Source organism: Podarcis liolepis, assembly GCF_965112155.1.
Source record: "Podarcis liolepis genome assembly, chromosome: 5".
NCBI lineage: Eukaryota > Metazoa > Chordata > Lepidosauria > Squamata > Lacertidae > Podarcis > Podarcis liolepis.
In genome coordinates this window covers 58,579,535-58,603,730 of record NC_139556.1, presented here as the reverse complement: position 1 = coordinate 58,603,730, position 24,196 = coordinate 58,579,535, and the positions used below count along the sequence as shown (strand labels likewise).

The 24,196-nt window shown below is 43.6% G+C and overlaps 2 protein-coding genes across 12 annotated transcripts in view; one reads left to right on the top strand and one right to left on the bottom strand.

The window, feature by feature from the left end:
- Positions 1–931: 931 nt before the first annotated feature.
- On the bottom strand, positions 932–22,903 carry CALHM3 (calcium homeostasis modulator 3). Of its 11 annotated transcripts, none has more exons than XM_083505112.1 (4): positions 22,046–22,362; positions 5,256–5,665; positions 4,204–4,465; positions 932–2,650 (listed from the first exon to the last, which is right to left on the bottom strand). In XM_083505112.1, the coding sequence occupies exons 2-4, from the start codon at positions 5,540–5,542 to the stop codon at positions 2,168–2,170; spliced, it is 1,032 nt and encodes a 343-aa protein (XP_083361238.1). In that variant the 5' UTR covers positions 5,543–5,665; positions 22,046–22,362; the 3' UTR covers positions 932–2,167. The 11 variants fall into 11 exon arrangements, 4 of the variants coding, with proteins under 4 accessions (XP_083361238.1, XP_083361239.1, XP_083361241.1 ...); XM_083505113.1 differs by having other exon boundaries at positions 22,123–22,362; XM_083505115.1 differs by lacking the exon at positions 22,046–22,362 and adding an exon at positions 7,951–8,528.
- NEURL1 (neuralized E3 ubiquitin protein ligase 1) overlaps positions 22,479–24,196 on the top strand; it is a 131,740-nt gene continuing 130,022 nt past the window's right edge. The window contains exon 1 of the mRNA XM_083505074.1: positions 22,479–23,258. Within this exon, the coding sequence (XP_083361200.1) occupies positions 23,168–23,258 (91 nt within the window). The 5' untranslated portion in view covers positions 22,479–23,167. The remainder of the gene's footprint in view (positions 23,259–24,196) is intronic.

Here is a 24,196-nt window from a genome sequence, read left to right as displayed (position 1 = left end):
TCCTGGGAAACAATCATCTGTAGCCTGAAAGAAGGGGGGAAGTGTCGGGATATGGTTTCCTTGCCCTTCCTAACTGGCACCTAGGGTATTGCCCTGGTTCAGGCAGAACTGGTTTTGAGAGATACTGTTTCAAATATAAATGGACTTTAAGGCAAGCAGGAATGAGCTGCTGCGCCATCAAAACATGATGTGAGTTTCTAACAAAATATGTAATTCAAATTCATCACTGAGGTTAGAGTACCAGAATAACACTAAAGGAGGTAATGCAAAACATAATGGGATGCTTTCATCACTGCATACATAGCAGCTTCATCAGCTTGTTATACAAGACAAACAAATAATATAACCAAAGACATGAAAACGCGATGCTTCCAATGATAGCAGCGTCATTGTCAGAAATTGATGCCCAGGCACATAGCTTACTTAGTAATCACACTGTCTTTTCCTTCCTTTGCATTTGTATATTCCTGCTGCGTCTAAAATGCTTTAAAAATACCCTTCCATGAAAATCAGTATGCAAAGTAGATATCCACCCAGTTCATTCCTCAGCAGCTTGCTAAGGCAAATAGTCAATTTGATTAAAACACATGGCAAATATGGAAGGTCAGATATTTAATCTCTTGAGTGTGTCTGCTTAAAATTAAATTAGAGCAGGTCTCTAATATGTGAAGGAGACCAAACATAAATACTCACAGAGGCTTCTATTTAGAAGCCCAGGATTCTGCTGTAATTACATGCCTGGCTCTCTCATCTTTTCTTGTAGCCTGAAAATGAATTAATAATTTAATTCTAGAAGGGAGATTCAAGTATAGCTGTGTAACATATTTCAATAAGATGTTGGGGAAATGATTCTTATTTTTATATTTTTATTTTATTTTGTATACCACCCTTCATCTGAAGATCTCAAGGCACTTCACGCCATTAAAAAACCATAAAGTACACAATAAAAACAAGATAGAAAACAAAGCAAACCAATAACACCCCTTCCCACAAACACATTTAAAAGGACATAGACGGTTAATAAGCCAAAGGTCTGGTTGAAGAGGAACATTTTCACCTGGCATATTATGAAGGTACCAGACAAACCTTCCTGGGGAGAGCATTCCACAAATGGGGAGTCACTGCAGAAAAGGCCCGTTCCTGTGTTGCCACCCTACAGACCACTTGTGGCAGAGGCACACGAGAAAGGGCCTCAGCTGATGGTCACAGAGTCCAGGTCAGTTTATATGGGGAGAGGTGGTCCTTGAGGTATTGAGGTCCAGGGCCATTGAAGTCTTTATAGGTCAAACCCAGCACTTTCAGTTGGGACTAGAAACTAATTGGCAGCCAATACAGTTGGGCCATAATTTCATATAGCGCATTAGTGATAAGCTGTTGCCTTTGTGATAATTTAGTACACCCATTACTGTCTCCTTGCTGGATAGAGTTGCCAACTTTGGACCTACCTTTTGCCTGCTGTAATAATCTGTAAGATGTGGGCTATGTTGTTAACCATTTTTTGTACAATATATTGAACACATGTTTAAGTACCAGTACCAGCAATCCACCTAGCTGTGAATTGGCAGCAGGTCTTTCCCAGCCCTACCTGGAGATGCCAGGGATTGAATCAGAGACCTTCTGCATGAAAAGCATATGCTGTACCAAAGAGTTACAGATCCTTTTGCATTTTTGTTATGGCCTATGGCTCATATGGAAATAAATCTGAACTGAACTCGTACAGACATTAGCATGTGCTAATGCTTCACTCCATGCCGTTAAAGTTTCTGCTGCCGATTCCATACCCCTCAACTGTTCCGGAAAAACTGGGACATCCCATTCCCCCGCACCCTCCGGGAGATCATGGTGGCCATTTGGGGCAACCATGATCTTGAGCCCCCAAAAGCACTTTCTTTGGTGCTGTGATCTTGCACCCCCAAAAGTGTGTTTTGGGGAACCATGCCCAAAATAAGTGCTTTTTTCAGGGCTGCGATCTTGCATGGGTCATGCTACTCATGTGGGAGTGTGAACCTGGAAGATGGTGTCCCGGTTTTTCATCTTGATGTGTTGGAGGATATGTGATTCCTGCATACTATGCTGTTGTTAAAGATGCAAGAGCAGCCCATTTTTGCTGGGATGTGTGTGTATGTGTTTCCCCCTAGCTACTGATGTTCTCAGTTTCCATTTCCTTTTAAACGTCTGTTTGCCTTGTAATTGTGGTCCCTGGCTGGGGATGCCACCTGTTAATCATACTGCCTGTCCAAGGCATAGATATTCCCTCTGTGCCCAGGGGTTGCCTCTGTGTAGCTCCACTCAAATCCAGTGGAGGTTTGCTGTAGTACCATGATTGAAGAAGCTTGTTCACTTGCTCCTGGCTGCTGATTCCCTGCAAGTGATCCTTCTCCCCTTCCTTCCGTTCCTCTTTTCCTGGGTGGGCATGGAACCGCCTTCGTTTAATTTCTTTCTGCATGCTCTCAAAGAAGTGGAGGATGCACTTGTGTGCAAAGTCCCGGGTATGCTCACAACAAGTTTCATCAAAAATCTTTTGCTCAATATCAATGTAGTTGCTCCAGTAGCGAGTCTGCAAGAAGGTAGCCTGGTTGAAGCAGGGCCTGAGAGAGCGGGCAAGGAAGGCGATCACTATAAGGGTCAGCAGTATGCTCCATCCAAAAGCCTAGAAGGCAAAGGAAGTACATACAAATGTTAAGGCAATCAAGGCCAGCCACAGGGAAACAAAAAAAAAACAGGACATCTGTGTTCTATTGCTTGAATATCCCATAATAAAAGGGACTTCTCAGATCTTCTAGTTGAACACCCTGCTATGGGAGGAGCCCCCACTTCTGCTAAGTAATTAAAATGGTAATAAATGTTGATTTGCTAATTAATGTCTACATTTATTTAGTGCTAGGAAAACAAAAGGAATATTGTCCTTGACTGAAAGCCTTATAGCAAGGATAACCATGTGGTGCCCTTCAGATGTCCTTGAGCTACAATTCCCATAATCCCTAACCATTGGACATGCAGGCTGGGGCTGATGGGAGTTGGAGCCAAACAATACCCAGTCTTATAGTGTATGTTAAGAGAGATAAAATGGCAGATGGATGAAATGGCAAAAACTGAAGGAATGGGTACTGAAATCAACAGAAGGACTGCTTCATTAGTTGGCATCTGTAATCAGTCAACCCATGAGTCTATCTGTGACTCACTCTTCCTTCTGCAGAGCAGAGCAGAGCCTGAAACTTGGACTGTGTCATCAACTGCCAGGGGCTTGGAGAGTTTGCCTCCTCACCCCACCCTAACCCAACATGTTCCTGTTACTATTGGTCGGATTTTAATTGCAGCCCGTCTTGGTTGAAATTTGACATGGTATAAGGTTATCACAACACAGGGGATGCAGGACCATGGAGCTTGTTTTGCACATGGGACCAGAGGGGCAAAATACATGGAAGCAGAAACAGGAGAAGACAAGAGACTTGGAGGCATAATGAATGGAATATGTTGAATGGAAAAATTAAATAATTAAAAATTATTTTGCTGGAAGCCACTCAGAGTGGCTGGGGAAACCCAGCCAGATGGGCGGGGTATAAATATAAATAAATAAATAAATAAAATTAGCATTTCAAAAGAATCTGTAGTTAACAAATTAGTTTGCAATCCTTATCTTGTTTATTCCCACCATAGCTCTGTTTGGTAGGATAGTTTAAGAGAAGGTAACTTGTCCAAAAGTTTGTGTCTGAGACACTACATAGTTCATATAGCGGCTCAATACCTTGAGAATTGTTAGTTAATCTGCACATGCTGTAGGGTCCATGTGTATTTTATGAATCATCTGTTGCTCTTTTCTTCCATTGACAGCAAAAATCAATTAAAAAATTATGCTTCTTGCATTTAATCAGTGATTATCCAAGAGAATATTCTGAAGATGAGCTTGAGAAACAGATTCTACCTATTACAGATAGGTAGCCATGTTGGTCTGCCATAGTCAAAATAAAAAAATTCCTTCCAGTAGCACCTTAAAGACCAACTAAGTTAGTTCTTGGTATGAGCTTTCGTGTGCAGTGTGCATGCACACGAAAGCTCATACCAAGAACTAACTTAGTTGGTCTTTAAGGTGCTACTGGAAGGAATTTTTTTATTTAGATTCTACCTATGTATGTTTCAAGAGCAGGTTAATGTTCCTATAAGGAGCTCCTACAGAGCAAGATCCTATAGATGTCTGTTACTTACCTGTGACCAGCATTTGAGGTACCTGGATACAGCCTTGCGGGAAGTATTGTTCCTTATGAGTTCATCATCCTTGCATGGGACCTTGGACAGCAAGCGCTGTACCTCATTATAAGGTGTGATGTTGGTGACGAAACCTGGAAACTTATCAGGGTCAACAGAACTGCTGAAAGCACAGACAAAGCATTTTCCATCGAGCAGGGTGACTAGGATCCAAACAACAGGTGCAATCATGGCCCGTTGCAGAACGGAGGAACACATGTACCTGGTTATTGGACAGAGAAGCAAAAAACTAAACTGATATTTCTAATGGCTGGAACTTGCTTAGCACTGGCAATAACAAGGGAAGGGACAGTAGCATGCTCCAGTGATTTCCAAAGGGTTTCCCAAACTTCTAAGTTCATTGACCCCTAATTGAGCTTATAAACTTATCATCAACCCCAATCCAAATCCTTAAGAATTTAAATGAAATAAAGTCAAGCAATATTTATTAATCATCAGTATTTATAATTCATGCAAATCTTAAAATGTAAAAAAATAAGGAAGTATGTTTTGTGCTACAGAACAAATACCAGCTTGGGGAGTGGGGTTTTTCACATGGGAAATACAATGCAGGTGGAAATGGTTAAAACTGCCCTTCCAGCATCACAGTTCTAATCCAACCCCGCCCCCTCTAATCTAAATTTTCTAAAAGAATGCTGGTGAACCTTCTTCCATTGTCCTGTTTAGTTTGACTCTAGGTGATATGTGTATCTGGAAGCCTGTATTCAAATCTGGCCTTATTGTGTACCCTTGGGCATGCCACTATTTCTTAGCTTCAGAGTTGAGTGTTATAATAACTATACATAAGAACCGTAATCCATTTCAGTGGTTATGGTGATATCATGCTACATAAAGCCTCCTAAGTACTGTTAAGAATTAAAACAATACAATACAAATTCTAAGTAATAATTTGGAGGAAGTTTAGATTTGGAGGAACTTTGGGAGAGAAGGGTACAACAAATAAGTAAACTTCATTGTGGAAAGTAATTAGCACCAGTACTGAAATCCCCCACCTGATAATGGCTAGATTCTTCTTCCTGTCCCCAGTAGGTCTTTTCCACTCCTCAAGCATCACCACAAACTGTCTGTTGACAAGGAGACCACAGAGGAAAAGTGCCACTGGTGGGATAAACATAATTCCTAAGCCATACACCATGTTGTATTTAGCAAGGCAAGGGCAGTGGAAGTCAAAGGAGCTGTACATCTTTACACTTGCCAATGCCAGCAGTGCACATATCCCATTAGTCACGGACTCTGAATTGGACTGGAAGTACTGGAAGATCATCCGGAATCGATCCATAGTGCAGTGGTGACCGAGCGCCTTTCCTCCTGTAGAGCGCTTGGGTTCGTCTCAGAGATGAAGCTGGCTGGTCTTCTCTTGGCAGCCTTCTCTGGCAGGGTGATTAGGTGAGCTCTGTAAGGCCTGTTTAGTTCAAAGACAGGATGACAATAAGCAAACAAAGCAAACAGTAAAGCAGCTCACATTAACATCATTGCCTTTGTTGTGCCATTCTTGGCTTCCTACCTAGGAACCTCCTTATTCACTTCTCATTGGCATAATTGTTCCAGCTGCATTCCTTATCCATGTGTTGTTGGATCAGGATGAAACCTGGTGCTTAGTTATCTTGCTTTTATAGTAAGAGAATGAATAGAGTCTTCCTGGTATTATAGCTCCTCCATTAGAAAAATCAAATCACAAAACTCTTTTGTATGTGAAACAGTCGTAGCCTGGAGGTATGATGCAGTATTTACACTCCAGTGTGAAGATAGTAACTGGTGCACCACAGAGAATGAAAGTAGCTTTCAAATAATCAAAAGCTGATTTTAATTCCCCTCCCTTTGCCTCTTCCCATGTATGGTTTCCTTCTGTTGTCCAGTAATGAATCATCACTGGTGTTTGTGAGAAACCAGGTCAGTCAAATGAGATAGTTTGCTTACAAGTCTCCTCCCTGTAAGTTGTTTTTCAGCAGAGTTGGCTTTGATTCATCTGCAACTCTTAAACTACATGAAAGAGAATACAGGGGGCACAGAACACGAGATTTATTTCCTGCTCTACTTTAGAATTGCTGTATATATGGTCCCATATCTTTGTAAACTTTTCCATCTGAAACAAAGTTTCATAATCTGCCTGGTGTGGTTGCTTGATATACAGTGGTACCTCGGGTTAAGTACTTAATTCGTTCTGGAGGTCTGCTCTTAACCTGAAACTGTTCTTAACCTGAAGCACCACGTTAGCTAATGGGTCCTCCTGCTGCTGCTACGCCACTGCCATGCAATTTCTCTTCTCATCCTGAAGCAAAGTTCTTAACCCGAGGTACTATTTCTGGGTTAGCGGAGTCTGTAACCTGAAGTGTATGTAACCCGAGGTACCACTATGTGAGATCCTAGGGAAGGAACTCAACTCAGTAGCTGAGCATCTGCCTCCCACTCAGAAGGTCCCAGATTCAATCCCTGGCGTCTCCAGGTAGGACAGAATGTTCCCAATCTGAAACCCAGGATAACTTCTGCCAGTCAGTTGTAGGTGATATGGAGCTAGTTGGTCCCAGGTAACATATTCACAGTGTGAGAATCAGGGCTCCATGGGCTTCTTAGCTATGCTATCACATATGATTATATCCTGTTCTGTAGCCAAGCCGAATGAAGTTGTGTGGAGCAGAGTGTGGCATAACTTTTTCATAGGTAAGGGGTACTTCTGTTTTATGAAGCAACCTGGAAACATATATCTCAGCAGAAGCCTATAGATGTTAGGAGGCAGACCCAACTCCTCTTCAGCTACCATTGCAGGATCCCTCCCCATGCATTACCAATGGATTTTGGTACGTGTATACATATATTTCCTTAGGAAATGGTTCCCAAAGTCTCTCCTCCCCATCTGAGTTCCAGATCGTGTTTCAGCCGGAGCTTTCATTTTAAATGTAGTAGACTAAAACAAACAGAATTTGAAAGATGAGTTAATTCAGGATTGTCTCAGTCAGTAGTTATAATTGCTATTGTATGTGCATGAGGTTGTGCCACAAGGAGGCGGTGTTTAGCTTTCGGTATTAAAATGGACATTAAGCAGGTCTTGCCAATGCTAGGGGAATACTTGATAGGGATGGAGGAGAAATTCAGTTTTGCTTGTATCTTGATAAGAAACCACCTAATTCACACTTCTCAAACAATTGAACCAAAGCAGGGCTAACCATTTCAATTTTAGACTTCTCCAATTTTTGTGAAGCAATTCTCCAGTCAAACAGTGCATACAAAAATGCATATATTCCTGGAAAGTCTCCGCAAAAATGTATATATTAGCAAAAACAGCATATATAATGCATAAATATTAGGGGGAAATGTGCACAAAAATGTGTAGAGGACAACAGTCTGGCAAAGGCTGTCTCATAGGAAAGCATATATGGCAACATTATCTGCTTCTGGAATGTGTGACATCTGAAAATATTTTTACTAAATGGGAATTCTGAGGGAAGATCAGTGCTGTCAGATAGATTATTCAAATAAGACACTGCTGAGAACTTGCGACTGTAGCCTGCCCCTGCTTCTACATGGTTTAGTTTAGTGTTTGTATCGCAAGATTACAGTTTGCTTGTCTTGCAATGCACCCAGGCTATCAAACCAGAATTAAGACTGACATTTGCCTGTAAAGTTAATCTCCATAACCAGGACACGCACAATTTATTGATGAGGAGGAGGGGGGGGAATAAAATGTCACACCTGTTTTTGCTTAGCAAAATTGTAGGCATGAAGCACTTTTCAGTGTAAATAAATCAGATCGTGTCTCTCTAGAATCCAGCAGAGTTGTATTGTTTGATTAATCTTGGCATTATTTTTAGTTACAGGCAGTTGCTTTGCTGTCTCACTCAGGAAGGCTTTGTGACACTTGCTGAAGAGCTGTGTGGCTGTGAGGATGAGATAAAAATATTGAGTATTTATGTAGCATTTTTGAGCATTAGAGGTGCTTTGCATATATTAACTGAGTAATCCTTACAAGAACCATTGGGCAGAGCAATCCAAACCCCCAATCTGCCTGCACTGGAGGGGGCTTGGATGTGGCGGAGGTGTCCTTCAGTCCCACTCTGCTCTGTGGAGTGCTGTGCTACATCTGCTAAAATCACAGGCAGGCAGCAGCTGCAACCAGCTGTATGCCTGCTGGTGGGAGCCAATGAAAGCCCCTCAAACCAGCAATTTTGGAGGAGGAGGGATCAAAGTGGCCAAACTCTCAGTGCCAGAACTCCTGCTAGTGGTGTGTTTGTGTGGAAATTTACCCATTTATTATATTATAGAATCTGAGCTGAAAAAGGAAAGCTGAGTGAGCAACTGTTTGGGGAAAGGCTCCTGCATGGCATAGGAAGTGTTAACAAAATAAAAAATTCCTTCCAGTAGCACCTTAGAGAAGTATTAACGAAATAAAAAAATTCTTTCCAGTAGCACCTTAGAGACCAACTAAGTTTGTTATTGGTATGAGCTTTCGTGTGCATGCACACTTCTTCAGATACATGCACACAAAAGCTCATACCAATAACAAACTTAGTTGGTCTCTAAGATGCTACTGGAAGGAATTTTTTTATTTTGTTTCGACTACGGCAGACCAACATGGCTACCTACCTGTAAATAGGAAGTATTAATTGCACATGGCTTGAGGATGTGGGGGCAGGTTGGAAAGTAAAAAGATTAAAAATGAAGCTGTGCCATAAACATCACAACAATGGACACAGCACATTTTATTCCTCTTACTGATATGTACTGGATTCTCTAGGTATAATATAAATATAAATTCTGCAATGGGTATGGATGATCTTTTTCATATGTGGACTGAATTAACGCCTGGGTGTTTACTAATTCTTATGTGAAGATCCTGCCTGGTTTGATGGATGACAACATTGCTAATGTAAAGGTCATAATCAAACATTATTGATCCAAAAGACCATGCTGGCAGCAAACATTCCCCTAGGACTAGTTTTCTAAGACTCAAAATAATAATGCTGGCAAATTGATAGTATAAAAGTGGAGTTAGGCTTGTGCATCTCATATGAATCTACAGGAAAACATATCAAAGGAGAAGTCTAAGAAAATGGATCCTCATACAGCCGAACCATTATAACTTGATGCAATAATGTTTTATAACAAACAAACAAGCTATGGGTTCTAAAGAGAGATACAGTAGCAGCAGAAAATAACCTGCAGGTCTGTAAATGCCTCTGATCTATATGTGAATATATGGTTTTGTTTTCTGAGTTTCAAACTCTACCTCAAATCCTTTCTCCACATAGCGCTGTGAAAATGAACATTCTGTGACATTACAGCAGTTCACTCACTAACATTCACCGGCCAAGAATCTTTGCTATTCTATGAAGGGATAGTCTACAATTTTATTTTAATTGGTAAAAACAGTTCCAAGACAAACAAGCTGAAATTTGAAATGTTTGCAGCATCCATGAAAAAAAGGAACATTTCACAATGTTCCGGTTCTAACACTAATAGTTCAGCCGTTTTCAAGATTACCTATCTTGAAGCTTGGAATTTCTGAATATTGAAAATGGGAGTCATAATATGTGCCACTCCTGCAGATTATGTCCTTGTGGTACTCCTGCGCATAAAAAAGTCCTGGGCCTGTGCTTCCTTACATACCCCTTCCACCCCCCCTCTGGGACAGAAATCTTTCCCAGCCATATGTGGAGACACCTGGGATCTAACCTGGGACTTTTATGCATGCAAAACATGTACTGTACGACTGAGATGTCCAATCCACCATACCTCACCCTGTATTGACAAGGTCTCTAGACCTGCAGGTTGCAGTATGTGTTTGTAGGGATGTGTATAGATGCTAGGAAAGGATATATTTATTAATTACTATCCTTCTTTTCTCATGTTTGTGAGTTCAGTAAAGTGCATCCCTTTGCAGCTTAAAAGGGAAGTTGCATTCTCCTGGTATTTCCCCCTTTTCTCCCCACCACACAAACAGTCTGGTGAAAGGTAAAAGTAACATTTACTCACTCAGAATATTTGTTGAAGAGTAACAGATACAGCAGCTTTGTTCAGGCAGGCTTAAAATGGTAATTTGGTTACAAAGACATGCTTACGTCTAGTTTAAGCTGGTGTCTGAGCAATGGAGCTCACATTTCTGGCTTGGTGATGAGATGAAAAGGGAGAGGATGAGAGGATGTCCCCATGCAGGTAAGGAGAATATATATGGCTGTGCCCGCCCCCTGTCAGGGCACAGGGTGAGTGGCTCTCAGAGTTCTCTCTAGCAAATTTACAGGAAAACTTTGTGAGCTTCAGCTCCTATCATGTGCCTGTCTAGAAAACATGCATTGATGGTTTGACTGCACTGTAAATAACCCCTGCTGTTGTGTGCAGATTGCAGTACCATTGCATGTGTGCTTTATCTTGCTCTTAGTGCATTGCGGTTTGCAGCCTCACAAAGCTTCTGAACTCTTCTAGGCCCTTAAGCTACATTGACTGCATGCAGCATGAAGCCAGTTAACCCTCTATCTGCACTTTTGTGGCTTCCAGCAAGAATGTCAGAACTGTTAACTTATTTTCCTGTGCAGTCAACCACAGAGAAAATCTGCCTGAACAAGCCTTCTTCTTTAAATTGTTGAAGGACAGTCAGTGTTTGCTGATAATGTGGCATTAGCGCTATCAAGTACACTGAGGGACTTCTAAATTTGCTTAGATCTGGTAGAAAATGTTAAGTTCCTATCACCAAGTGTCGGTCATTTAAGGTACAAAAGAGTTGCTGTGCCAGAGAAGAGGTAGTTATGATGGAGCACAACGGCTTATGTGCCAGCACAATGTCCCTTGTCCCCTTCTGCAAATGTCATGGGTTTGCTCAATATGAAGGAGCAGTACAACAGAGTTAGGTCAGCAGTGTACCAGTTAACAAGCCACTGTCACTGGACAAATGTACATGAAACAGAAATTGGGTAGGCAGGTATGATGAAAGGTTGGAGCAAGACAGAACAATTTCAGAATGGTTCAGCAAGATGGGGCCATCTGTGTGGGTATACAAAACACCCATATGGTATGTATACATGCCCAGCCAGCCTTGCACAGGATATTACTTTTAACTCGGCAAAAGCATGCTCTTCTGTGTGCTGTTGCTGCTGGGCATATATTTATGGCCAGGGTCCCAGATAATGAAAAATATTAACACTTAAAGCCCACCTTAGCCATTTATCTCAATAAATAGCTAACAGATGAACAATCTGCTTCCTCTGCCTCTACAAGGAATGCTTACAGCTTGATCAAAGGGGAATAGAGCAAGAATGCGGTGTACATTCAGCACATCAATTTGCCAAGCATCATTGCTTAGGAAAACAGGTTGATCCAGCATAACTTGTTTAGGAACTAACTGATCACAATATTTGCCACTAAGAAGGAATTCCCCAGGCCTAAGGGACCTTCACTTCCCTTTCCATGGTCACACATGGCGTGACTGAGTAAATGAAAGCTCTTTCTGAGGTGCACCTTACACACTCCTGTTCTCCAATTGTGCATTCCATGACTTTATTGGTCTAATAGGATCATGGAAGCTATGTGTCCATTAGCACATACAGTGGTGCCCCGCAAGACGAATGCCTCGCAAGACAAAAAACTCGCTAGACGAAAGGTTTTTCCGTTCGCGATTTGCCTCGCAAGACGAATTTCCCCTATGGGCTTGCTTCGCAAGACGAAAACGTCTCGCGACTTTTTTCTTTGACTAAAAACAAAGACATGTTTTGTTTATAAAGTTAATTTATTTTCCCTTAAATTTTTGAACTGCTCTTTACAGTATGTGTGACTTTAAAGAGCAGTTAATAAACTGTTGTTGTACCAAATTTGGCTTTGTTTGGACTTTTTTTGACCATAGGAACGCATTAATTGATTTTCAATGCATTCCTATGGGATTTCGTGCTTCGCAAGACGAAAAATTCGCTAGACAACAAAAAATGGGGAACGAATTAATTTCGTCTTGCGGGGCACCACTGTATTTTTTTTGAGCTCTGGCTTTGCATGGTCATAGGCAGGTCTTTCACATTCCCTGCTGTATTATCCTTTTAACTGGCAGTGCCAGGAATTGAACCTGGGACTCTGAAGGCAGCCCTGTATAGGGAAGCTTTTTAATGTGCAATGTTTTATTATGTTTTTATATACGTTGCAAGCCACCCAGAGTGGCTGGGGCAACCCAGTCAGATGGGCAGGGTATAAATAATAAAATCATTATTATAATTTATTATTTCTGCATGCAAAAACATCTGTGTGCAGATACTCCCCCCACCATCTTCCTGTTCCTTCTGTAGGCAGGTGATTAGTTCATGCGTTCCCTCCTAGCCCTACTGTGGTATAATCACATCCACCTCTGACCCGAGTTTTGTACTTGCCCTCGGTGAACCCTCTCCCCTGCCATTTCTTATTTTATGCTGATCAATAGCAGATTAAATAATCAATAGTTGACCAGGATATTACTTTTCTATTTTTCAATTTCTTTTTTTTTTTTTTTTTTTTTTAAAAATTTTTATTGGGTTTTCACTTTTTATATAGACAAAACCAACACACATAACACGAAGATAATTACAAACAAAACAACAAACATATATAATTCCCAAAAATCTTATTTTCTGACCCTGGTCCTTGACTTCCCCCCACCCCCTCCCTTGCATCCCTATTCCCAAATTTGTATCAGCAAATTGGCATTTCTTCCGTCTTAATATTAGTCCTTTTATAAAAAACAAAAATAAAATTTTCCCTAAGTTGGACCCCAGTTCTCTTCCCTCGATTTCTCATTTTTTCTTACATAATTTTCTTATTACTAAACCCCCTGGTCTTGAGTGTTGTTTAGATTTAATGCTTCCCTCCCTCCCATCCCCGCTATGCGTCCTTTCCCAAGACATGTCTAAAATAACAGTTTTTAGCCTGGGTTCCGCACATCCGAGGCTCTCAAATCCTTTCCAGTCCCTCTCCGCCGGTTTTGTTGGTAGTCCTTTTTGTCTGTCATCGAGTCTCGAAAGATTTCTTTAACAATCAGTCCAATCAGTCCATAGTCTCTTCCCATATTTAGAGGCAACTGCTGAGAAATCTCCAGTAGGTCAGAATCTTGATGATAGTCAAAGTTAAAGTCTATGTGTAGGCCCCAATTGTACTTCTTTGTTTCTATTTCCTGAATTCCATAAACTCCCAGGGCCTCCACTTTCGTCTTCTGTATCTTTCGTAGACTTACACTGGATTTACTCCAATAGTCTCCTTGCTTGTGTTCTCCAGATGCCGGCTTCTGGTTAGTATTTTCCCAGATAGCTTGTTCTCTTTCTTGTTTTGTCTTCTCCTCTTCTTTGTTTATTATTTCAAATTCAGCTGTGGGTACTTTCTCACTCAGGTCATCATCACATTCAGCAGAACTACTTGTTTCCAAATCCAAGGTCATCAACTGTTTACTCATAGCTGTAGTCTGCTCCTGTAATGTTCCCACCAGTGAAAACATCCTTTCGATTTCTCTCAGTATCTTTCCACCCACAGCCATTGTAATTCCACAGAATTCCCCCTAGAGGGAATCTGGTTGCTGAGTGATCTTTCCTCCAACAATCCTCTGTCCTGTTATTGTTTCTTTGTTTCCCACAATTTTAGTTCAATTGTAACTCCTTTTAATCCGGAGAGGTCTTAAGTAACAATTTTTCAGCGTTAACAGTCCATTTGACAGCTTTGACAGCTGTCAAACTCTGCTCCTCTGTACAGGCTCCAAAACAGATCGCTCCCGGGCCCGGGGGGGAGGGTTATTTGCCAAAAAACAAAGGCTCCTTCAACACTCCAATCTCCTAGTCAAATTTACTTTTCTAAATCTTGGAAATTACTGTCTTTTTGAAACTCACCCTTTACAGGGTGGGCGCTCCAGCTTAGCTCTTGTTTCGTTGCTCTGGATTGTCTGCAAGGGGGGGGGGGTGGGGACTTCCTTTTAGCACACCCCCCGGTCGTCTCAAATTCAAAAGGTAAAAATTTTAAAGTTCAGTTCCAAATTACTCACGGGTTCCTTTTTTCAGTCCAAATTTCAAGGAAGGAAGTCAGCGCTCTCCAGTTATGGCTCGCGGCTTCGCTCAGTGGCGGTAGCGATCGACTCTCAGTGCCGCGCCGTCCCCCGTATCCCCTCCGTAGCCTTTAAAAAGGCTCATTGCGAATCAGGGGGGGCGCTTGAGGCACCCGCCGAGTCCTCAGTCCGCAGGCTTCCGCGCCTGCGGTTTTTAAGGGTCCCCGTGTCGCCGGCACGGCTAAGACCCATCCACCGCTGAGCCGATTCCCTCCGGAGCTCGGAGGGAATCCGCCATTTCCAGATCGCGCCAACCCGGAAGTCTCTATTTTTCAATTTCAAGAATTCTGCTGGTTCTTATTTCTTTCTCTGGACAACTGTGTCTATGGCTTGGATAATGGGTAGAGATCAGAAGGGTCTTGATCATACTCCCTGCAATGCAGTGAATAGCCCTTGAGTGGTGAATTGCTTAGCAGATTCTTTGCATCTCTTCCAAAAGTGCAGGCAGTGGTTCTCTCTCCAATGCATTTACATAGGCAGCCCAACTCCTGAGAAATTTGGCACCCCAGGGGTTTGCCTGATTTGCCTCTAGGGTTGGAGCAATCCTAAACATATCACCAAGGACCACAGCAGCAAAAGCCAAGACTCAGTGTGTGTGTATCCAGAGGGAGAGCAACACCTTCCCCAAGAGAAAGGTAGTTAACAAAGGAATGATAAAACTAGTTCTGGCTATTGATTCATTTTTATTTTGACATTGATATACACCACTTGATTGCAACAACGCCTCAAAGCAGTTTGCAAAAAGAATACATGTGTTCAATGAGCAGCTACTGCAGAGCTTTCAAAACTGTGTGTCGTGACGTTAGTATGCCACTGCAGTGTGCAGATGTGTTGTGCAAATGTTCCCCATGCTCCTCCTGAGGCTGAAAAGGGGTTAGTTTAACCTCTGGTTTGCTAGTGAAATTGAACTACTGTGTTGCAAAATGACGCATGTCTAAAAAGTGTGCCACCAACATAAACAGCTTGGAAAGCTCTGAACTACTGTGTAGTAGAGAATGACTAAGTGCTTGCTTTTCACTCGCTAACTGCAGCGGGTGAAACTTCCGTCCAAATATTTGAATGTTGTAAATAAAGTGGAGAAATATCAAACCTGTTAATATGTGAACATCTTTTGGCATGGACCACGAGCTTCAATTCTTCTGGGGCCTTTAGATCTTCTCTCCATGGGCATAGCCAAAAATTTTTTTTGGGGGGGGGGGGAGAGCAGCCAAAGTTGTTGAGCTTTATTTAGGAAATCAAAGTTGTCAAGCTTTTCAGGGGAAATAACAGGTCAAGATACCCCATGAGTAAGACATTGCAGGGGGACAGACTTCTGATGGGGGGGGGGCATTGAGTACTTTCAATGCTTTTCAATAATATTTGTGGATCTATGCTTCTCTTCCTGTAGGGCAGTGGTGGGGAAATTGCAGTTCACATATATTGCTAGACATATATTGCTAGTGATAGAATCCATCACTCCTGGTTGTGCTGGCTGGAGCTAATGGGAGTTGGGAGTCCAATAACATCTGGAAGACCACAGGTTCCAGAACCCTATTCTAGGGCACAGCGGCTGACCTTCACATTTTGTACTGGCCTTCTGCCTAAACCTTTTTTTAAAAAATCAATTACAGTGGTACCTCGGGTTACATACGCTTCAGGTTACAGACTCCGCCAACCCAGAAATATTACCTCGGGTTAAGAACGTTGCTTCAGGATGAGAACAGAAATCGTGCTCTGGCGGCACGGCAGCAGCAAGAGGCCCCATTAGCTAAAGTGGTGCTTCAGGTTAAGTACAGTTTCAGGTTAAGAACGGACCTCCAGAACAAATTAAGTACTTAACCTGAGGTACCACTGTACTTTAATCTTTACGGTCTCTCCTCTTTGGAAAGCTGGGAGAAAATAGAAAAGGGAAGTAAAGAAACATGACCCTTGACTAATAATGAAATTCTACAGCTAGAGTATAGCTGTTTTGAAACTGTGTGGCAATGGGTCAAACTCATCATAGGAATCATTCAACAAGCTTCCAAGTACATAATGTTCATAGAAGGCAAAAACAAAATCTGAAGTGAAACCCTGCAACTGTATCTAGGCCAGAACTGTACCAGTTCTGTCATTATTCACACCTATCCCATTTGTATCCAGTGCAGGAAGAGAAGATCGCAGCTAGGAGATTCAGGGCCAGCTGCACTGTTAGTTCGCATCACTTGTCACCAGGGTAGAACATAATGGGGAGAGCTTCGTAATGTGTTGTTGTTGTCCTTCTCCTAACCTAGTGTGTGTTCTGCAGTTCCTGACGAGTGGACTTCTATTTGGGTGGAGGGTTTATCTCTTCTTCTTCTTCTTCTTCTTCTTCTTCTTCTTCTTCTTCTTCTTCTTCTTCTTCTTGGCAGAGCTGAAATATAAGATCTGGCTCTGTTTTTATACACAAGGTGGTAACAATTAACATAACATAAGAGCATAATAAGATCCCCACTGGATCAGACTAAAGGGCTATTTAGTTTAACGTCATGTCTCTTCCAGTGGCCAACCAAATGCCTATGGGAAATGCAAAAGTAGGACATGAGGCATGATCTCACATCTGGAGTTTAATTGATAGCGTTTTCCTAGACAAACCACCCTAATCCAGAATACTAAGAAAGCACATGCCAAATGCAAGTGTGGATGGGCCCATCGTTGGCCATCACATCTTGTGCTCCTAAGTCCACTCTGATCCAGTAGGAATGCTATCTCTGTTTCCACAGAACTGTAGACAGCTCTGCACATGAGTGAGCTCCATGTAAAAAATGGATGATTTCCCCCCTTTCAGTACTCCCCACCACATGTTAAGGAGCAGCTTATATCTGATACAACACTTATATGAACATGTCTTTGAAAATTAAACAGAAGAAGATGCAGGCATTTTAACACGTAGATAACTACTTTTTTTTTTAATTAAAAAAAATAACATTCAGGTAAAATGTAAATATCCTGAAAGTCACAATGCAGAGGATTTGACTAACCAGCTATCATTTCTGTTGTTCCAGTAACTTACAGCAAAGTTACACATCACATTACGGTTATTTGTAATGTTAGTTCAATGGTAGCTATTCTGCAGCAGGGTGTTCTTGAGAAGGGACAATTTGCCCCCAAGGAGCAGGAACTTTTTCCAACTTGTTCCTTTCCCCTGAATCTCTTCCCCAGTGTTCGAGACTAATGACCGCTTTGCAAATGGGGCTGAAAGTCCACCAGGAGACATAAGTTTGAAGGAGGAATTTTAAAGTCATAAGGCGAAGAACAAAAATGTGATTAGCAAGTTATATTCCTTTCATCATCTGGGAGCTACTTTCCTTCAGTAGATTTAAGAAGCCAATAGCCTCACTAAGAGTTGTCTGCAAGATATCCATTTTTGGTTAGGATGCCTTTAAAATCATAGACCTAAAACAAAATTTAGGACCCTGCTGGTTTAAGAGCATCTTTCACACTTGCCTGTCTAATTTAGGACCAAGGGGGCTCAACAAGACTGGAAGAGAGATCTTTTAAATCTTTTATTAGGAACCAAATGCTAAGATTAAAAACAGAATTATATTCTTACATTATGACTTCTGGATTAAGATAGCATCACTACTAAAGTCCTTTGCATTGGTGGAGTCCAAAGATGTGCCAGTACCATGAATCTGTTGGTGCAAAGGGGGAAATTAGCAGAGGTGTGTATGGGTGAGGCAGGACAGTGGAGCTTAATTTGAAACCTTAGTCACAAACCTATGCTTTCCCAGAGGCCATCACTGCTCTAGAAGTCTGTGTCAAGGTGACAAACCTGTGGCCTCCAGATGTTACTAGACTACCACTCTCATCAATGGCTCTGCTAGCTGGGGCTGATGGGAGCTGCAATTCAACATCTGGAGGGCCACAGGGTAGTCCCCCTCAATCTATGTGATTTCTTAAGTTGGTTTTCTTTCAAAATGTTGTTACAAAATGGTTGTTGGTGGCTAGTGTTGTCTCTTCCATCTCCACATGTTTTCTTTCCTCTCTTAGTGACTTCTTTCTCTGCTACCGCTTTATAAAGAAAGGTTAAACTATCACAACAATAATAATAATCATCATTTATTATTTATACCCCGCCCATCTGGCTGGGCTTCCCCAGCCACTCTGGGCGGCTTCCAAAAAAATATTAAAATACTGTAATACATCAAACATTAAAAGCTTCCCTAAACAGGGCTGCCTTCAGATGTCTTCTAAAAGTCTGGTAGTTGTTGTTCTCTTTGACATCTGGTGGGAGGGCGTTCCACAGGGAGGGCGCCACTGCCGAGAAGGCCCTCTGCCTGGTTCCCTGTAACTTAACAAATCTGGTGTGATGGCACACAAAGGGAAGCAAAGCCAAAGGTGTTATTTTATAGCTCTGGAGCAGGGGACAGCACTGTTCTTTTAAAAAAGAAAACCCCCCTTTCATCGCATACACATAACAGTTTGACAAAGCCTCTTTTTAGAAGCTTCTTGTCATGCTCATCCTATATCCAAATAAAATAAAGATACCTCTCTCTCTCTCTCTCTCTCTCTCTCTCTCTCTGTGTGTGTGTGTCTGGAAAGACTGAACTAAATCTCTTCAGTAGTAGTCTTGATTTACAGTGCTAAAGATATACTTACAATATATCCAGTGTCAAGTGTTACTTTTCCCTTTTGTCCCAAGCTCAAAGATCTGTCGTTCTCAGTAATAAGAAGGTTCATGGCCTAGTTTAAAAGGGGAATAGCAATGTTCAACAAAAGCCCCCTGCCCCCCATAAAGATATGTTCTTCTTCAACCAGAACTTCTCAGTCCTGAGGACTGAATAAAAATGTTTCTGGGACAAAAAAGGGTTGGTACCAACACTCTGAACTGTGCTTGGAAATGTACTAGGAGCCAAAGTAGATATTTTAGGACCGGTGTTATATGGTCCCAACGGCCACTCCCAGTCATCAGTCTGGCAGCTGCATTCTGGATTAATTGGAGATATTTTCTGGACTAGAGGGCAGTTTGAATTTTTCATCTGGTCAATCCATAGAGCAAAGTCTCCAGAAAACATTTTCTGTAGAAAATGGCAGGAAATAGATAAAGACTATTGAGATTTTTTAAAAAACACCCAAATTCTGTTATTTGGTTTTGGCTACCTACACAATCCACTGGTCCTTGTTTGTGGAAAATGTTTTGTTGCGCACTATGGATTTAAAAGATATACTTGGGGTTCACACTGCCTGTGGGCATTGGCAAATGCTTTCCCAGGTTTGCACATAAGAATGAATATGTAAATCTACAGGCAGGCATATGCTTAGTGTGGCCCTGTTTCCCAAAGGTCCTAAGGGCTTTTCTTTGGCACAAGCAAGTTTGTGTCATCTGTAATTATTTGCATGCACAGCAAGCACACCTGTTCTCTGCTTGTTGCAGACTGTGGTCTGGCTTTCACAGGCAATTTTTGACAGCTTTGATTAGATGGCTCTCTCATCTTTTCTGACTTCTGGTTCTAAGAGCTAGAGAGTTAAAGGCATAGAGATTTACCTTCCCAGAATTTCTGGAATACATGCTTTTTGCATATGTATGGTTGCAATCTCTGTTACTTACCTTGGAGTTAGTTTCTGGCTGTTGGCACATGCCTTTTATAGCTGATAACACTGACGTTGTACTGTGGGCTACTCTGGACATTTTACCTTCAGGTAAAAACTCTACATACTTTGTATGTCCCACATGAGGGAAGGGCTGTAGCTCAGTAGAAGATCACCTGGTTTCCACATGCAGAAGGTCCTAGGTTGAATTGCTGACATCTCCAGGTATGGCTGTGAGAGACACTTGCCCGAAATCCTGGAGAATTGCTACCAGTCAGTTGGCAATACTCAACTAGCATGGTCTGACTTGTTGTAAGGTAGCTTGCTATATTACTAAGTACAGTACTCAAGAAAGGACAACTGCACCCATGCAGAAACATTCATGCCCTGGCATATCTGTGTTGCAATGCAAGTTCCTCCCCAAATCAATGGGAATCTCCCAGTGACTTGGAATGGTTCAGAGCTATGTCCGTTGCAGAAGGCAATTCTAAACTATTGAAGGTTTATTTCCCACATGGACACTTTACTTAGAAACATATGATGATGCACCCAGGTACCTACCTACCCACCCTCAATGTATCTCCTTTTCTTTACTGTGCAAACGTTGAGAAGCAATTTTTGAGTTTTTAGTCCTCATATACAGTACATGCCTTTGGCAGGACCTGGACAACATATCCCTTGAGGCCGCTAGCGATCCATAAATGCTCTTTTAGTGCATGGTTGCTCATATGTTGCCCACAGATGCTCACAGCACACACCATTACTTCCGACATTTTGGGTAGGTAGGGATAATTCCATTAAAAGCAAGCTCTTGAGAGCAAAGGAGTGGCTTAGTTTTAGGAGCAAGTGTTTAATCTGTGCTGTTTTTTGCTGCTTGGATTTCTATTGCTCTTTAAATTCTTGCCTGTTTTATATTTTTTTTTATGTGCACTGTAAACTGCCAGCGAGCTAATGGTGTATGAGTGGTATCTATAAATGCATAACGTGAAATAAAATAATAAATATATAGGACCCAAATATACTCCGACTGAAACCTAGAGCAGTGTTTCCCAACCTTTTTTGGGCAAAGGCACACTTGTTTCATGAAAAAAATCTCGAGGCACACCACCATTACAGCCCCGTGACGTCAGCGCGCAGCGTCACGCCGGGAGGGACGCACGAAAGTGTAAGTTTCAATTTTTTCCCCTCCCCCTTGCCTTCCTTCTGTGCCAACCGCCAAAAAGCCAAGAAAAAAGCCAAGACTTTAGGGCAGCAGGTCGACACGGAAGAAGCTCCTACCTAAGGACAGGTGCGACGGCCGTGTCCTCTTCTGCCACACTTGGCAGCCCTGCCTTACGGTCGTGACTCCCACCCTGATTTCTCCCTGCAGGTCGAGCGGCACAGGCAGCCCAATGTGTCCAGCCCAGACACAAGCCCCGCTTCCCCACTCTAGATCCTGAATGCGACCAAGTGCTCTGGACTCCCGAGCAGGGTGGGAAAGAGGACTCGCATCTGGTAGCCTCCGGGCTCCTCGCCTGCTCGAGGGATGGCATTGCAGGCAAGCTGCCGGCCGTCGCCATCGCCGCCCCCTCATGCGAGTGGACCTGCCCGGAGTGGTGGGCCGGGGGAGGCTCGCTCTCTGTGGGGATGTGGCCCGCACGCGCGGCCCCGCTTCCTCCTGCCCAGGGCTGAGCTCCTTACCCGCGATCTCGGTCTCGCGCACGCGGATCCCACTTATTCCGAAGCTCGCGCCACTAGCCGGGGCTCTCACACCGTGCCAGGGCGAGGCGGCGCGGCCCACTGACGTCATCGCGGCTCGTCGCCGCCCTCGACTTCCCTGTTCCCTCCCCTCCCTTGGGTTGCCGTGGTTACCGAGGACTGCAAGCTGCTCGGGCAAGCGTGGGGCATTAAGTGGGAGAAGGAAAATTAAAATTAAAACTCGCCTGAAGGCCGCCTCTCCGGATATGAAGCTATCTTTCAAATTTTTTAATTTTTCCCGCGGCACACCAGGCAACATCTCGCGGCACACTAGTGTGCCGCGGAACAGTGGTTGGGAAACACTGACCTAGAGGAGCAAATGGGCTTACAGAAAAATGAATGGGGAGAAGCACGCTATCCCTCTTAACTTATCCACTTGACGAGCCTGGCCCTAGGCACTTCATGCTTCCAGCGCTGGCTCCCCTTTCTGGGAGTGCGCACACGCGCTTTCCTCTGGAGCTCATTCTACGCGCTCCCTCAGCGACTGACCTCTGCACGTTCACCCACGACCATTTCCTGTTCGTCCCTCCTCTTGCCAGAAAGGCGCGCGTGCAGCTCCAACTTACCCCACCTCAACACACACACACACTGCACGCTCCAGGCCCTACTCATCGCGCTGGGCAACCACTTTCCGGTTCTCCTCGAGTGCGAAGCCGGATCGCCGCTTCTCGCGCGTACAATTCGGACTCCAAAGGGCGCGCGAAAAACTGGAGCTTCTGCCCCGCACACGCTGCCGGGATCGCCAGCCACGTGCCTCCGTCCGCTACCCTTCCGGACGCTACCTGTTGGGCCTGGCGACGTTCGCTGGGCCCTAGAGCCAGAGGCGGGAGAGAGCCCCTCCACGCCTCATTGTCCCGCCTCCCGCGCCAGAGGTGGCACATCTGGCTGCTCACGTGACTCATCTGGTCCCTTAAGTCACTAGTCTGAGGAGGCAGCTGTCACCATAACAACCAGATCCAAATGGGGAAGCGGTCTGCCGCAGCCCCCCAGATAGGGAAGCCGCGGGGGCGGGCGAAGCAGAAAAGGCCCCCGAAGCGCCATGCTGCTTCAGCATCTGCGGCTGAGCAGGGCAAGGGCAGCCGGATGACACCCATCCCCATCCTCTCACGTTGCCTAGGCAAGGTAAAATCCACGGAGCGAGCCTGGCAGGAGTAGGAAGGGAGAGGCGAGAGCGCGCGAGGGGGGGGGGGTGGAGAGAGAAGAGACACAAAGGGAGACGCGAGGAGGAATCCGAGAGAGGAAGAGCGGAGGGGGAGGGATTACCGTGGGAATCAACCTGAGCTCCCCGAGGGAAGAGAGCAGCAGAGATCTCCCATCCTGCTCGCGCAAGAGGCAGCCGCTCCCCAATCATTTCCCTCCACCCCACGATGTAGATCGAGCCCAAGTGAAGGCAGCATCTCTGAGGAAGAGGAGACAAAGGGGGATTCTGGAGCCAAAGTGACTGCGAGAGGGAAGGAGAGGAAGGTCTAGGAGAGAGAGAGGGAGGGGCGAGCCCAGCCCCTAGCCCCTGCTCCCCTCCCCTTCCTTACCCCGCCCTGGCCGGCGGCACAAACCCACAGATCCCTCCAGCTGTTGTCATCTCCCAGCTGTTGGCTGCTGCCTTCTGATGCCATGGGGAACAGCTTCTCCAGCATCCCAGCGCTGCCAAGAGGCAACCCAAGCCGGTTCCATAGAGTTCATCACCAGCATCTCAATCTCAAAGGTAAGAGAGGCACAGTGGTGTCTTGAATTTGTTGTTTAGAAGTGTGGAAAGAAAGATGATGCTCTTCTTCTTCCTGTAAAGTTTGGACAGCTCATTTTGCTCATCACTGGTGTGTCCTTGGCGTTCACCTGAACGTGTCATTTTTCCCCCTTTGGCATTGTTTTGGTAATTGTTCTAAATCTACTCGAACACCCCACCCCTGCTGGTGAAGAAGGTTGTTCTTTCACTCTGGTGATTTTTAAGCACATGATGACTCTGAAGAGTCTTGTACAATGTGGACTAGTTGCATTGCTTCCATAATACATCCCAGGAGGACAAAGACAAATAGAGAGACCCTCTGATTCTTTTGAGGAAATAAGAGGGAGGTTGCTATTGCCTACATATTTACTTGAAAGCAAGTCTCACAGCTTTCATTGGGATTCACTCTTAAGTAAATGTGGTAAGGATCAAGGTGGTTGATGGATTGAAATCTGAACATCCTTTTGTTGCAATTGTGAATAGGAGAAATAACACATTAATAAGGGCTTGAAGAAGAGGAGGAGGAAGAAGGAGGAGGAGAGGGAAGTGTGTGAGATCTCAGGCAATATAAGTAGCTTCCAGTTTTTTACTTCTGAATGAATGTGCTCTAGCTGCTGTTGTCTTGGTTACCCCATAAATGTCAGCTTTTGAAGTAGGAGGATCTAGTTTTAGGAAATGACACATTTTATGTGTATATGTGGTACACTGGTATTGGTAGCTGTAGCTCAGAACTGATTACTATGATAATATTTCCTTATGTTGAAAAATGATCATTCTGGGTTGTTTGTATGTAGATTAGTGGATTCTCTTGCAAAGTCAGAAGAGGATGAAGATTGAATTGCCTGTATCTGGCCTGCTATAGCTGCCCAACTCACAAACCAGTTAAGCCAGAGTATATTAGGAATGGGACGAACGTGACT